The sequence below is a fragment of the Falco naumanni genome, chromosome W (genome assembly GCF_017639655.2).
Source record: "Falco naumanni isolate bFalNau1 chromosome W, bFalNau1.pat, whole genome shotgun sequence".
In the NCBI taxonomy this organism is placed as follows: domain Eukaryota; kingdom Metazoa; phylum Chordata; class Aves; order Falconiformes; family Falconidae; genus Falco; species Falco naumanni.
In genome coordinates, this window is record NC_054079.1 from 29414820 (window position 1) to 29431001 (window position 16182).

The 16182-nt window shown below is 42.7% G+C and overlaps 1 protein-coding gene across 2 annotated transcripts in view; it reads left to right on the forward strand.

Annotated features, from left to right (window-relative positions):
* The window catches only part of LOC121080565 (transcription factor RFX3-like), a 191419-nt gene that overhangs the window by 109427 nt on the left and 65810 nt on the right, over nucleotides 1-16182 (forward strand). For both annotated transcript variants that reach the window (XM_040578658.1, XM_040578659.1), the window contains exon 4: nucleotides 12391-12646. In XM_040578658.1, coding sequence (XP_040434592.1) covers nucleotides 12391-12646 — 256 coding nt within the window. The remainder of the gene's footprint in view (nucleotides 1-12390; nucleotides 12647-16182) is intronic.

Below are 16182 nucleotides of genomic sequence, written 5' to 3' on the forward strand. Positions count from 1 at the left end.
GCTCTAACAGAACTGGATGCCCCAGAGCTGGATGCAGTACTCCAGGTGGGGTCTCACAAGAGCGGAGTAGAGGGACAGAATTGACCTGCTGGCCATGCTTCCTTTTGTGCAGCCCAGGATGCGATTGGCTTTCTGGGCTGCAAGTGCACATTGCCGGCTCATTGTCCAATTTTTCATCCACCAGTATCCCCAAGTCCTTCTTTGCAGGGCTGCTCTCAGTCCATTCATCCCCAGTCTGTACTGATACTGGGGATTGCCCTGACCCAGGCGCAAGACCTTGGACTTGGCCTTGTTGAACTACATGAGGTTTACATGGGCCCGCTTCTCGAGCTTGCCCAGGTCCCTCTGGATGCCATCCCTTCCCTCTAGCAAATTAACTGCATCCCTCAGCTTGGTGTCATCTGCAAACTTGCTGAGGGTGCACTCAATCCCACCGTCTGTGTTGATGAAGATATGAAATAGTACTGGTCCCAATATGGACCCCTGAGGGACACCACTCGTCACTGGTTTCCACTCGGACACGGAACCATTGACTATAACTCTTTGGACATGGCCATCCAGCCAGTTCCATATCCATCTAACAGTCCATCGATCAAACTCATCTCTCTCCAATTTAGTGGCCAGAATGTTGTGGGGGACCATATCCAAGGCCTTATAGATGTCCAGGTAGATGGCATCCATACCTCTTCCCTTGTCCACCGATGCAGTCACTCGAAGGCCACTAGATTAGTCAGGCATGATTTGCCCTTGGTGAAGCCATGCTGGCTGTCTCTAATCACCTCCCTGTCATCCATATGCCTCAACATATCTTCCAGGAGGATCTGCTCCATGATATTACCAGGCACCACGGTGAGGCCAACTGGCTGGCAGTTCCCAGGGTCCTCCTTTTTACCCTTTTTAAAAATGGGTGCAGTTTCCCTTTTACCAGTCACCGAGGACATAGTCTGACTGCCATGACTTCTCAAATATAATGGAGAATGGCTTAGCAACTGCATCAGCCAATTCCCTCAGGACCCTGGCATGCATCTCATTGAGTCCCATGGACTTGTGTATGCTCAGGTTCCTTAGGTGGTCTTGAACCTGATCTCCTCCTATGATGGGAGGAACTTCATTCTCCCAGTCCCTGTCTAGAGGTTCAGGGGATTGAGAGATGTGAGAAGAGACATTGCCAGTTTCAGGGTGATTGAAGCCCCACAAGAGGATCAGAGCCTGGGAGCGCAATGCTTCCTGTAGTTGGAGTGCTTCATCAACATCCTCCCCTTGATCCGATGGCCTGTAGTGAACACTAACCGTGAGGTTTCCTTTGTTGGCTTTTCCCTTATTTTTACCCATAAGCTCTCAACTTGTTCATCGCTTTTTCTCAAAGACAGATCTGTGCAGTCAATACAATTTTTTACATAAAGGCAATCCCCCCCCCCCCTTCCTTTCCTGTGCTTTCTGAACAGTTTATTGCCATCAATTGCAGCGCTCCAGTCGTGCGATTCATCCCACCAAGTTTCAGTGATAGCAAGTATATTATAGCTTTCTAGGTGCACAGCGGCTTCCATCATTTCCTGTTTGTTACCTATGCTGCATGCATTGCTATAGAGGCATTTTAGTGGGCCTATCAACCTTGTCACCTTTTAGAGGAACAGAGCTTATTTCCTTGAGGCATTTCACAGATGTTTCCTTGTTAGTTTCTAATATTTCTTTTAGAATTTATTTTAATATTATATATTATATTTTATAGATATGTAGCTATAATTTCTTTTTAATTTTTATCAAAACATACAAAACGTAATAAATCTATATAATAAATTTATACTGCCTGGAAACCCTATTGAAAATAATTTACTACCAAAAGCAGCCATAAAAAATACCATGCATGAGCAATGATGGATGCTCTAAAATCAACTTTAAAAAGAAATCTCTAATCCTCATAATGGTCAGTTGGCCATAATACTAGAATCAATTGATGAATCTTTCATACTGGAAATAGCAGAACAGAAAGTATAGTAGACTGGTATAATAAACAGGACTTAAAATGTTTGAGTTTTATGTTGGTTTAATAGGTATCAAAACTGATAAAGTTTTAGCAGTCACTGATAATACATAAACATTTAATTATCCAAAAATGAAATGATATAGCATATACCTTTTGATTTTTTATTAACCTTGTCACCTTTTTTAGACAATATATTGGGTCTGTTTGAGCCCCATAACAGCCCTTATAGTGCTTAGCCTGTATTGATAGCTAGAAAGGTGGTGTTAACACAACAGTGTTTTCACTACTGCTGAGCAGTGCTCGCGCAGCATCAAGGCTGTCTATTCAACCTCCCTCCCATCTCTCACCAGTAGCCTGAGGGTGGGCAAGATCTTGGGAGGGGACATTGCCTGAATGGCTGACACAAACTGACTAAAGGGATATTCCATATCATATGATGTATGCTCAGATATAAATGCTAAGAGAAAGGGGGGGCGGGGCATTCGTTATCTACGATGTTTGTGTTCTGGAGCAACCTTTGTGTGTACTGAAGCCCTGCTTCCCAGGAAGTGCCCAAGCATCGCCTGCTGATGGGCAGTAGAGAATAACATCTTTTGTTTTCCTTTGCTTCCATGCGCACATGCGTTTTGCTATTTCTTCATTAAACTGCCTTTATCTTGACACACAAGTTTTTTTCCCCTCTCATTTTCTCCCTCCCTGTTCTCCTGAGGAGGGAAGTGATAGAGCAGCTTGGTAAGTACCTGGCAAGCAGCCAAGATCAACCCATCACAGAGGAACAGAGCCTACTTTATTTGAGGCATTTCACAGGTGCTTCCTTGTTGGTTTCTAGTACATCAGCAGACCCTGGCTCATTTGTTTGGACAGCAAATGGATGCTTCAGTGCCTTTCAGTAAGGTATCTTGAAGATTCACAGAACATCCACAATTGCCTAAAAAGTATAAAACCAGTGCCGATATTCTTCTACCTACTTTGAGCTGGGAAGGGAGTGGTGGGGAGTGGAGGGCATGGACTAGATACTCTCTGGAGCTCCCTTCCTCCCTTCCTATATGTATGGGCAATATTTTTTATTTTTTTTTCCCAATTAATCTGTCTCTGCTTCCACCTTCTGTGTACTTCCTTTTTGTGTTTGATTTCAGTTAGGAGCTCCATTTGCTTGAGTGGTTCTGGCTGTTCCCCAGCCAGTTCAAACCACGGGAAGCCAATGCCAGCAGCAGCAGTGCATTAGCAGCAGCAGCATTTTGCTGCGTGATGAGGAGAGTGTGAGGCTTGTGAGATCTTGGAGGGTGTTCAAGGAGGTTTCTGGGCCCCTGATACCCTTGGGTTGTGTGTGTGGAGGGACTGGCCAGTAGGCAACAGGTCTCACAAGAGGGGCAGGTGAGAATTGGGTGGTCCCAACTGTCACCATAGCCAGTTCAAACTGGGGGAAGCTGCATATAACCGGTCCCTAGGGAGTGCCAGTGACCAGAGTGTGGTGCTGTGGGGTATGGTGCTGAGAGGAATGGCACAGTATTTTGCGCAGCAGTTTGAGCAGAAGAGTGTGTAAGAAGTGCAGCACATCCTACCAATTGTCAGGCTGCTGCCTGCTCTGCTCACTCACAGACTTATGCTGCAGCCTCGATGGTCACCCCAGCTAGCTGTTGTCTGCGCAAGTCTACCCAGCAGCTTGAGGTTTCCAGGGAATTAGAATGGCTTATTAGGTAGTACTTTGAGGTTGTTGAAAGCATGGTAGTAGAGACCAGGCAAGGGCTGTGCTCTGCAGCAGACAGGAATCAGCTACCTAGTCAGGCTACCCAGGGACAAGTGGAGGTGGCCACCCAGAAAGAGCTTCTTATTAGGGAAGCTGCTGTCCGGGTGGAGGGCTGCAAAGACTGTACCTCACACTCCTGGATGGAGGAGGGTGCAAGCTCCACCTGTGCAAAGGTGTGCTCTGGCAGAGTCACTTCAGGCAGCAGTTAGAGGAGCTGCAGGAGGAAGTCAGCAGGTTATGTTGTATTAGGGAGGGGGAACAAGAAATAGAGTATTATTTGAGACTTTGCAAGAAGAAATACTAGGGCTTCATGGCACTGACCTCCAAAGACTACCAGACAAAGAGCTTCAGCAGTGAATAGACAGCACCTTGGAGAAAGAGGCACCATGGTCTCTCGTGACCCGTGGGAACAGCATATTGCTTCACTCCCCTTCCTTGTATGTACCAATCAGCAACAGAAATGAAATCTTGGCAGTGAACAAAACCAATGAGCAAGATTCACAGGGAGAAACCATATCTGCAGCACATACTGAAAGCTGCAAAAAGAAGCGTAGAGTGCTAGTAGTGGGTGAGAGGCACCGAGGTATCCATCAGCTGGCCTGATATACAGTCAAGGGAAGTTTTCTGCTTGCCAGGAGCCAAGATCCAGGATGTCACAGACGGACTGCCACAACTGGTAAAAATGCAGACTACTATCTCCTACTTCTTTTCCACGTGTGCACCAGTGACATGGTAAAGCATAACCTGGGCAAGATCAAGTAGGACCTGAGATCCCTGAGGGCCCAAGTGAAAGGGACAGGTGCCCCAGTGATCTTCTCCTCTATCTTGTGAATCAAGGATAGGGGTGCAGGCAAAAATCAATTCATCATGCAGATCAGCACCTGGCTTTGTGGCTGGTGTCATCACCAGAGCTTTGGTTTCTATGGTCACGAGATATTCTTCAATGAATACAGCCTATTGGGAAGAGATAGAATCCACTGATTTAGTAGAGGCAGGAGAATCTTTGCCAGTATATTGGCTGACAGTGAATTGTGCTTTAAACTAACAAACTTGGGGGTGAGGGGGGGTAGGGTCCACAGCTGTGACACCTGTATATCCATAAGCAACAGTGTAGATAAGCACACCTACCAGAATAGTGAGGAATGCTTCCCAACCCTTTCCAAAGGCAAGAACCCCAAGTCCAACCACCTCAAGTGCATGTATACCAATGCACGTAGTCTGGGCAACAAACAGGAAGAACTGGAGCTCCATGCCCAGTCTGAGAGTTATGATGTCATAGGAATCAAAGAAACCTGGGGGGTGGGGGAGAGGAACTCACATGAGTGGAAGACCACAATGGATGGCTATGAATTCTTTCAGAAAGATAGGAAGGGAAGAAGAGGAGGTGGAGTTGCACTTTATGTACAAGAGAAATTTGAGTGTATGGAGGTGAGCTATGGAAACCATGAAAGTGCTATCATTGAATGCTTTTGGATCATGATTGGAGGGATCGTCACCAAGGGGGATCTTATGGTAAGTATCTGTTACTGACCTCCCAAGCAGGATGATGAGGCTGACAAAACCTTACTTTGGCCGCTCAAGGAAGTCTCAGGCCAAGAGAACCTGATACTCATGGGTGATGTCAATTACCCAGACATTTGTTGGGAAAACAACACAGCAGTGCACAAATTGTCTGTTAAGTTCCTGGAATGCACTGAGGACTGTTTCCCGCTATAGATACTGGACATACTGACTAGGAACAGCACATTGCTAGATTTACTGCTCGCAAACTGAGAAGACTTACTTGACAGCATAGCTACCAATGGTAGCCTTGGGTATGGCAACCAAAACATTGTGGAGTTTAAGATCCTGCTGAGCACACTGAAGGCCAGTAGTAGGATAAAGATCCTGGATTTTAGAAGAGTCAACTTAAAATTGCTCAGAGCCCAGCTGTGAGGGATTCCATGGGAAGCATCCAGGTAGGACAAAGGAGCTTGTGAGTGCTGGGAATTATTCAGGAACAGCTTCCTGGAAGCACAAGAACAGTCCATCCCCTACAAAGGGAAATGGAGAAGGCAGATCAAGAGATCACCCTGACTTAACAATGATCTTTTGGATGTGCTTAAAAGCAAAAAAGAAACATACTGGCTATGGAAAGGTGGCCAAATAGCCAACAAGGACTACAAGAACCTTGCTAGGACATGTAGAGATGCAGTCAGAAAGGCTAAGGCTCAGTTAGAACTAAAACTGGCCAGAGAAAAAGAAGAAAGGGTTCTTCAGGTATGTGAGCAGTAAGCAGAAGCACAGGGAAGACAGGCCCATTACTAAACAGGGCAGGGAAGCTAGTCACTAATAATGCTGACAAGGCAGAGGTTCTCAATACGTTTGCCTCTGTCTTTACTTGTGTAGATGGACCCCAGATGACAGGATCAAGTAGCTACAACAATCTATGTGTCAACATTCCTCTTGTAGTGGAGGAAGGGCTGGTCTGCAGCCTTTTCCAAGGGCTCAACTCACATAAATCTATGGGCCTGGATGGAATCCATTCCAGGGTGTTCAGAGAAGTGGCTGACATTGTTGCAAGGCCACTGTCTACAATCTTTGAAAAGTCATGGAGATCAAGGGATATCCCTAATGACTGGAAGAGGACAAATGTCATACCCATCTACAAGAAGGGCCCAAAAGAGGACCCAGGAAACTACAGGCCCATTAATCTTACTTCAGTTTCTGGGAAAGTAATGGAATGTGTTCTAGAAACTATCACAAGCCAAATGAAGCACATGATTGGAAAAACCCAACAAAAAATTACCAAAGGCAAACCAAGCCAGACTAACGTGATCACCTTCTACAACAAACTAACATTTTATGTCAAAGTGGGAAGAGTAGTGGATGTTGTTTACCTGGATTTCTGCAAAGTGTTCAACACTGTTTCCCACAGCCTTTTCCTGGACAAACTGGCAAGACACAGTTTGGATGGGTGGTATGCGAGATGAGTAGGAAAATGGCCAACAGTTGACGATCAATGGGTTTTACTCAGGTTGGCAGCCTGTCACAAGTGAGAACCTGCAGCATCTGATACTGGGCCCCACGATGTTCAACATTTTCATAAATGATCTGGATGATGGGATTGAAAGCACCATCACCAAGTTTGCTGATGACACCAAACTGAGTGGTGAGGTGGATGTGTCAGAAGGGAGAGCCATCTTATAGAGACACCTGGACAGGCTGGAAGAGTAGGCTAGCTAGAACAGTATCATAAAATAATATAATTATTTGGATTGGAAGGGACCTTAGAGATTGTCTAGTTCCAACTCCCCTGCCATGGGCAGAGACACCTTCCACTAGACCAGGTTGCTCAAAGACCCATCCAACCTGGCCTTGAACACTTCCAGGGATGGGGCATCTACAACCTCTCTGGGCAACCTGTTCCAGTGTTTCACCACCCTCATCATAAAGAATTTCTTCCTTATATCTAGTCTGAATCTACCCTCTTTCAGTTTAAAACCATTACCCCTTGTCCTATGGCTACAGGCCCTACTAAAAAGTCTGTCCCCATCTTTCTTATAAGCCCTCTTTAAGTATTGAAAGGCCACAATAATTAGGTCTCCCCGAAGCCTTCTCTTCTCCAGGCTGAACAATCCCCAACTCTCTCACAGCCTTTCTTCACAGGAGAGGTGTTCCAGCCCTCTGATCATTTTTGTTCATGTCTTTCTTGTGCTGGGGACCCCAGAGTTGGACATAGTACTCCAGGTGGGGTCTCACAAGAACACAGTAGAGGGGCAGAATCACCTTCCTTGACCTGCTGGCCATGCTGCTTTTGATGCAGTCCAGGATAAGCTTTCTGGGCTGTGAGAGCACATTGCTGGCTCATTTCCAGCTTTTTGTCCACCAGCACCCCCAAGTCCTTCTCCATAGGGCTGCTCTCAGTCCATTCTCATCCTAGCTTGTACTGATTCTGGGGGTTGCCCTGACCCAGGTGCAGGACCTTGGCCTTGTTGAACTTCATGACATTCACATGGGACCACTTGTTGAGCTTATCCAGGTCCCTCTGAATGGCATTACATCCCTCAGACATGTCAACCATACCACTCAGATTGCTGTCATCTGCAAATTTGCTGAGGGTGTGCTCGATCTCACTATGTCATTCATGAAGCTATTAAACAGTACTGGTCCCAATATGGACCTCTGAGGGACACCACTTGTCAATGATATCCATCTAGACATTGAGTCATTGAACACACTACCCTCTGGATGTGACCATGCAGCCAATTCCTTATCCTTGTCCACCCATCAAATCCATATCTCTCCAATTTAGGGATGTTGTGGGGGACCGTGTTAGAGGCCTTACAGAAGTCCAGATAGATGACATCCGTAGCTCTTCCCTTGTCCACTGATGTAGTCACTCCATCATAGAAGGCCACTAGGTTGGTCAGGCAAGACTTGCCCTTGGTGAAGACATGCTGGCTGTCTCAAATCACCTCCCTGTCCTCCATGTGCCTTAGCATAGCTATTAGCAGGATCTGTTCCATGATCTTCCCAGGCACAGAGGTGAGGCTGACAGGTTGGTAGTTCTCAGGGTCTGTCTTTCTACCCTTTTTAAAAACGGGTGCAGTTTCCCTTTTTCCTGTCACCAGGGACATCACCTGACTGCTGTGACTTTTCAAATATGATGGAGAGTTGCTTGACAACTATATCAGCCAGTTCCCTCAGGACTTTGGGATGCATCTCATCAGGCCCCATAGACTTATGTATGCTCAGGTTCCTCAGGTGGTCATGAACCTGATCTTCTCTTACAGTGGGAGGGACTTTACTCCCCCAGTCCCTGACTTGAAGTCCATCCACTTGAGTGATACGGGAAGGGAGACTGACAGTTTGAAATTTAAAAGATGTGCAAATTCCTGCACCTGGGACAACATAACTATAGAGCCCAGTATAGGCTAGGATCTATGTGTCTGGGGAGTAGCCATGCTGAAAGGGACCTGGGGGTGCTAGTACACAACAAGCTGAAAGTGTCAGCAGTGCACTGCTGCAGCAACAAAGGCAAATCAGGTCCTGGGCTGCATCTGCAGGGGGATTATTATCAGTGATAGAGATGTGATCATCCCCCTCTGCTCAGCCCTTGTCAGGCTGCACCTGCAGTACTGTGTCCAGTTCTGGTCTCCACAGTTCAGGAAAGACACACACAGACTGGAGAGGGTCCAAAGGAGGGCCACAAAGATGATCAAAGGGCTGGAGAACCTGCCCTATGAGGTAAGACTGAAGGAGTTAGATCTATCCTTCCTGGAGAAAAGAAGGGTTGGGGGAACCTCATCACAGTATTCCAGTACTTAAAGGGCAACTATAAAGAGGACAGAGGCTCTCTCTTCACAAGGAGCCACATGGAGAAGACAAAGTGGCACAGGGAGCTTTATCTCGACATAAGAAAGAATTTTTTTACGGTGAGAATAATCACTCACTGGAACAACCTCCCCAGGGACATGGTAGAATCCCCATTGCTGGAGATTTTCAAGATGTTATTGGACAAGGTGCTAGATAATCTCATGTAAGCTCCCTTTTCCACAAAAGGTTGGACCAGATGATCTTTTGTGGTCCCATCCAACATAGGCTGTTCTATGTTTCTGTACTTCTATGCTTGCCTTTCTACTCATTGGATTGGACTGTTCTTGTTTTCTGAGAAGGCTGTCCTCAAAGATCAGCTAGTTCTGGTCCCCTTTTCCCTCCAGGGCAGTTTCCCATGGAATCCTGCCAGGCAGGGCCCTGAACAGGCCAGTATCTTCTTTTCTCAGGCCCAGGGCTGTAATTATACTGTTTTAATTTTCTAAAGTTAAACCATTTCAATTTTCCATTAAACAAATTAGCAAAGTTTTGGTTAGCTAAGATTTTATGTGGAGAAAATTTTTTAGAAAAAGTTATTAAGTTCTAAGATTTCATCTTTCCTGCATATCATCATCAGACATTGGATAATTTGGCATCTAATCTATTTTATAAAATGCAAATGTGTTTGGAAGAATAAATCATGAGATCTGGAAACATGAGTAAAACTTAAAACTATTTTTGGAAGATTTAGGAATCTAAAGTAGAGTCTGCACTCCCTGTCAGTTGGACAGAGTAATGTTTTCATTATTGTTAGCTGTAGCCTAATGAAGAGAGGGAGAAATGAACTGAAGTGGAGAAATGAGGGCATTCTCTAGGATTTGCATCGGTCTCTTGGGCTTCTAAGACCCACCTCTTGGACTCCATCTCTTCAAGTGAGATTTTTCTTGCAGACATGATTTGTACCATTTCCTCTGGCCAGAGCTATTTTTACTGTCAACAATGATCTTATGCCTTTGTATTTTTCCTTATCTTACTAATATCTAGTTTTTTTCTTTCCCCTTTTGGGGGAAATTCCAGTGTTCCACCCTCCTGGCAGACACTTATTGAACTATTTCCCCTAAGTTAAGTACCCTCTATTAAATAGGGCTTTTTATTAAGTTGCCTGGTTCAAAGGAAGATATAACATCTGATCTGGTAGCAGATGCTTCACTTACCATCCATTGGAGATATTCAGTGATGCCCCAGTTTAATAAAATCAATCATGTATCCCCAAGGAAATTTCTCCAAACCGTCTTGCCTGCACATGTTATTGCAATGGAAATGATGGCTTGATTCTAGCTCTGAAAAGAAGGTGCTACTAGATGACCATACAGGTTCTGCAGCCTCCCCCCCCCCACACCCCCCCTTTAAAAAAATTGTTCTGTTTTCATTAGACTGTACTGTAGTCTCTCTAGATTAACTGTTAATTTCTCACAGCTGCTCTTAAAGCTTTTGAAATACCAAGAATAAAACAACAAAAAAAATTTAAAAGTAGATTAAGTAACATGAAAACAAGCAATATGGTACAGAACCTGAAAAGCTTTGGGGATATTAAAATTAAGTTTTAGATGTTTTTGCTGTCTCTGAAGAACAAGAGAGAATCCATGATGGTCATAGTTAATACAGTAGAAGTTCTGACTTGGTTCTTATTATGGGTTCAAAATGTTGGTGCCAGTTGATTTTACGGAGCATTGTAGGATTTTATGATTAATGTAAAAATTATCATTTGGGTAAATAAGCTAATTTTTATCATCTGACTATTTTATTGCAACACATACCATGGAGTAAAGCTTGTTGGTCTTGAATTGTTGGCTAAAATTTTTTAATTACTGCAAAATCCAGATTCTTCATTTTAGAAAAGCTGATCAGTGTTATTTACTTGTGTATTTTGAACTATATCAATTTGAAAGTTCAAGTTAGTACACAGGACCAAATATCCACTATATTAAATACCTAATAAAAGATTACCCGTTAAAGGGTAATGATCCAGGTCATTATGAACATGAAGTGAAGAATGACATAAGGTTAATGAGTTAAGTGAAAAGTTTAAAATTAACTGGTTAATGAGGCCCAGATGTTTAATAGTTAGAAAGACTTTTTTAATCCCTTCACAAATTGTAATTCTGGCTTAGTTTGATTACTTTTTATCGTAACACTGTACATGTCCAATTGAACATCTCACTGCTGAACTGGTTGTCTTAAAATACAAATGAGCTCAGAATTTCAAACTTCAGTCAGAGAGTTTCAGTGAATGTAAAATCAATCCAAAACATTTATAGTACTCTTGTATATAGGACCATCTTGGCTGACATTTTTTTAGTCATGTTTGCAGTTTTGTAACATACATAGTTGTCTATGTTGTTTAACACCAGACAACAACTAAGTGCCACACAGCCATTTGTTCACTCCTCCCGCCCCCCCCCCCCCCCAAATGGGATGGAGAAGAGAATCAGGAGAAAAAGTAAACCTTGTGGGTTGAGATAAAGACAATTTAATAGGACAGCAAAGGAAGAGAAAATAACAACAATAATAATACAAAAAGAATATATAAAACAAGTGATGCACAATGCAATTGCTCACCACCTGCTGACCTATGCCCAGCCTGTCCCTGAGCAGCAATTCCCACCTTCCAGCCAAGTCCCCCCAGTTTATATACTGAGCATGATGTTCTATGGTATGTAATAATCTTTTGGCCAGTTGGGTCAGCTGTCCTGGCTGTGCCCCCTCCCAGCTTCTTATTCACCTCCAGCCTTCTCTCTGGCAGGGCATGAGAAGCTGAAAAGTCCTTGACTTAGTATAAGTTCCACTTAGCCACAACTAAAAACATCAATGTGTTATCAACGTTATTCTCATCCTAAACCCAAAATACAGCACTATACCAGTTACTAGGAAGAAAATTAACTCTTATCTCAGCTGAAACCAGGACAACAGTATACAAAATAAATGGCATCTAAATAAAAATCCAGCTTTGACTGTAGGATTAAAAAAGTTAAACAGTTCTATACATTATTATATAATGTATTAATATTTGAATGAGATCTTCCTTTCATCTCTTCAATTCTTGTCATACTTTTCTCCACCCCTCTTCAGATGGGACTGAAAACATTTTATGTGAAGTTTAATGAATACTTATTTTAAACAGTGAGTCCAAGTTAATTAGTACTTTGACATAATGAAATATTATTTTGTGTGGAGGCAGGGGTTCTTTGTCAAGCCTATTAAGTCTGGTTATAGCAACTGTACACTCTTTTCTACAGTAGTTTTTTCCCTCACTTAAACAATCAAAATAAATAACTACTACTTCTTTTGTTTTCTTTTCCTGAAGTCGAACGACCTATCCTTACACGGAAACTCAGATGTATAGCCAAAACACTGGGGGAAATTACTTCGATACTCAAGGAAGTTCTGCACAGGCAGCAACAGTGGTCTCCTCTCATAGTATGGTGGGCACCGGAGGGATTCAGATGGATGTTGCAGGAGGACAGCTCATTAGCAGCTCAGGAGGGAGCTATCTGATTGGCAATTCAATGGAAAATTCTGGTCATTCAGCTACTCATACAACGCGGGCCTCCCCAGCTACAGTAAGTACTTCAGAACTTAAATCTTTGGGGATAGTTTCTTAGTCACTATGATGTTCCTGCATGCTGACATGTTTCTGTAGCAAAAAGCATATTATGTTGGCAGAATCAGTAATACATGGCTTTGCCTTGCAAATATTTACATTTAGTTCAACTTTGTGTATGTGAATAGTATTAATTGAGTGCTGTCATGGTTTAAATCCAGCTGGCAACTAAGCACCATGCAACTGCTCGCTCACTCCCCCCACAGTGGAATGGGGGAAAGAATCAGTAGAGTAAAAGTGAGAAAGCTCGTGGGTTGAGACAAAAACAGTTTAATAATTTTAAAAAAGAAATAACATTAATAATAATCATGAAAAGAAAAAAAAAAGAGGGAAAAATAAAACTCAAGAAAGACAAGTGATGCAAATGAAAACCATTGCTCACCACCAACCAACTGGTGCCCAGCCAGTCCCCGAGCAGCAGCCCCCCCTGCAAACTGTCCCCCTAGTTTTATTGCTGAGCATGATGTCATATAGTATGGAATATCCCTTTGGTCAGTTGGGGTCAGCTGTCCCAACTGTGTCCCCTCCCAACTTTTTGTGCACTCCCAGCCTACTCACTGGTGGGGTGGGGTGAGAAGCATAAAAGGCCTTGACTCTGTGTAAGCACTGCTCAGCAATAACTAAAAAAATCCCTGTGTTATCAGCACTGTTTTGGTTACAAATCCAAAACATAGCCCCATACCAGGTAATATGAAGAAAATTAACCCTATCCCAGCCAAAACCAGCACAGTGCACTGGGGATGCTCACATGCATAAGAATGTGGATGAGACTGAAAATTTGTAGGACTGGGGACTGAAATAGATTCTTTAGACACTTCATCTTCCTTTCTGAATAAGAAAAAATATTACTAAGATGATTTATAGCTAATATAAAATTTAAATAAAATAGCTCATCATACAGCTGTTTGTCTTCATTTATGTTTTGACTCCATATTATTGTTGGGTTTGTAGCTTATTTCAAGATATTTGTTACTTTTTCAGAATACTAAGAATATATTATTTCAGTTCATTGTTATGGTTTGAACTTGGCTGAACACCAGGTGCCCACCAAAGCCACTCTATCACTCCCCTTCTCAGCTGGACAGGAGAGAGAAAATATAATGAAAGGCTTGTGTGTTGAGATAAGGACAGGGAGAACACTCAGCAGTTACTACCACAGGCAAAACAGACTCAACTTGGGGGAAATAATTTGATGTATTGCCAATCAAAAGTCAGAGTGGGATAATGAGAAATAAAAACAAATCTTAAAATACCTTCCCCCCACCCCTCCCTTCTTCCTGGGCTCTACTTCACTCCTGATTACTCTACTTCCATCCTCTGAGCAGTGCAGGGGGACAGGGAATTGGGGTTGTGGTCAGTTTGTCACACGTTTCTACCGTTCCTTCCTCCTCACACTCTTCCCCTGCTCCAGCATGGGGTCCCTCCCATGGGAGACAATTCTTCATGAACTTCTCCGGCATGAGTCCTTCCCATGGGCTGCAGTTCTTCAAAAAGTGCTCTAGCATGTGTCTTTTCCATGGAGCGCAGTTCTTCAGGAACAGACTGCTCTGGTGTGGGTCCCCCACAGGGTCACAGGTCCTGCCAGCAAACCTGCCTCAGCATGATCTCCTCTCTCCATGGGTCCACAGGTCCTACCAGGAGCCTGCTTCAGTATGGGCTTCCCACGAGGTCACAGCCTCTTTCAGGGCACATCCATCTGCTCCGGTGTGGGGTCCTCCATGGGCTGCAGGTGGAGATCTGCTCCACCCTGGACCTCTATGGGCTGCAGGGGGACAGCCTGCCTCACCATGGTCTTCACCATGGACTGCAGGGAAATCTCTGCTCTGGTGTCTGGATCGCCTCCTCCCCCTCTTTCTGCACTGACCTTGGTGTCTGCAGAGTTGTTTCTTTCACATATTCTTATTCCTCTTTTCTGCTGCAATTTTTTGCACAGATTTTTCCCCCCCTTCTTAAATATGTTATCACAGAGGTGCTACCACCATTGCTGATTGGTTCAGCCTTGACTAATGGTGGGTCTGTCTTGTAGCCAGCTGGCATTGGCTCCATTAAACATAGGGGAAGCTCCTGGCATCTTCTCACAGAAGCCACCCCTGTAGCCTTCCTCTGCTACCAAAACCTTGCCATGTAAACCAAATACAATTTTCATTACTTATTTATGGTAGTTCTCAATTCCATTTCAACATCAGCTCATTGTGGAAATGTGTTAAGGGATGGAAAAATGCCTTCTGTTGCAACCATGATAGTTAATAATATAGAAACCTAAGCATGAAGACAAATATGTTCCTTTCCCTTAGGGAATTCCAGGGATGTAAATGAGTTTATGCTCATTCTAGCTTTGCTGGATAGCCTTAATGAATACTTACCAAACCTTTGATAACATTCTGACCTGGTTGCAGAGATTTGGAAATAACATGTAAGAGAACTTGGGACACTTGCAGTAACAAGAGTTGAAAGCTGTCTTGGAGGGATTGATAGCAAGGTATAGGATGATTAATGAGCATTTCTTTTATTTATTTTTTTTAGTAGGTTTTTTTTTTGTCAAAAAAGTTACTTAAAGAATTTTACTTTTGCAAACCAGTGTAATGAGTAAAAACTCATTAAAAAATATCAAATAGCAAAAGCAACACTTCATCTTATTTCTTGACTTTGCATAATCAGGTAAAAAATGTTCTCACTCATTTGAAAAATATTTCATGGAACATGATTACAAAGTGCAGGTAGAATGAGAGTAGGTTTATCTAAGCAAAAGCAATGAATCTTCTGAAGTGATGTAAATTTAAAAAGTAATGTTTCTTTAAAATATTTAAATGGCAAAAATATTCCTGTTTCATATTAGTTATTATGAATTACTTTATATTTGAATAAAAATAAACCTTTACACATTAAAAACGTTCTTCTCAATTGAACATGTCATCTACAGATGGCAACCTTTTGTTGTCTAGCAAAATATCATGTCATAAGTTTAGTATTGTAAACTGACAATAAATTTCAATAAGTGGAAACAATAAATTTAGTGTAGGATCAAAGTGTAGATGACATACAGTCAGTAAACACAAACAATTTTCAAGGAATCCAGGAAGAGTAGTAGACTTTGATATCCTAGAATCATTTGATTGGTATCAAAACTCCATATCAATTTTTGCAAATGAAAAGATGAATAATTTTGGGATGGCCAAAATTAGAAGCTAGAATTTTAATTTTTTTAAAATTAAATATTTTAATGTTTACAAGGATTTATGTCCAAATACAAATGCTGAAATTCAACAGAGTAATTACTAACTTTTACCTCATCCAAATATAAGTCCATATTGTTCTCATTCTAAAAATAATGCCTTATGCAAAAAAAACTTGAAGTACATACCTTTCACTATCCTGCACTTCCTTCATGTTAAAGAAAACCTGTTAATTAGAATGTTCTGAATTATTTTTATTTTGCTTTATCTAGCTTTTAAGGAATACAGATTAAAATTAAATTGCAATTCCAATATTGTGTTT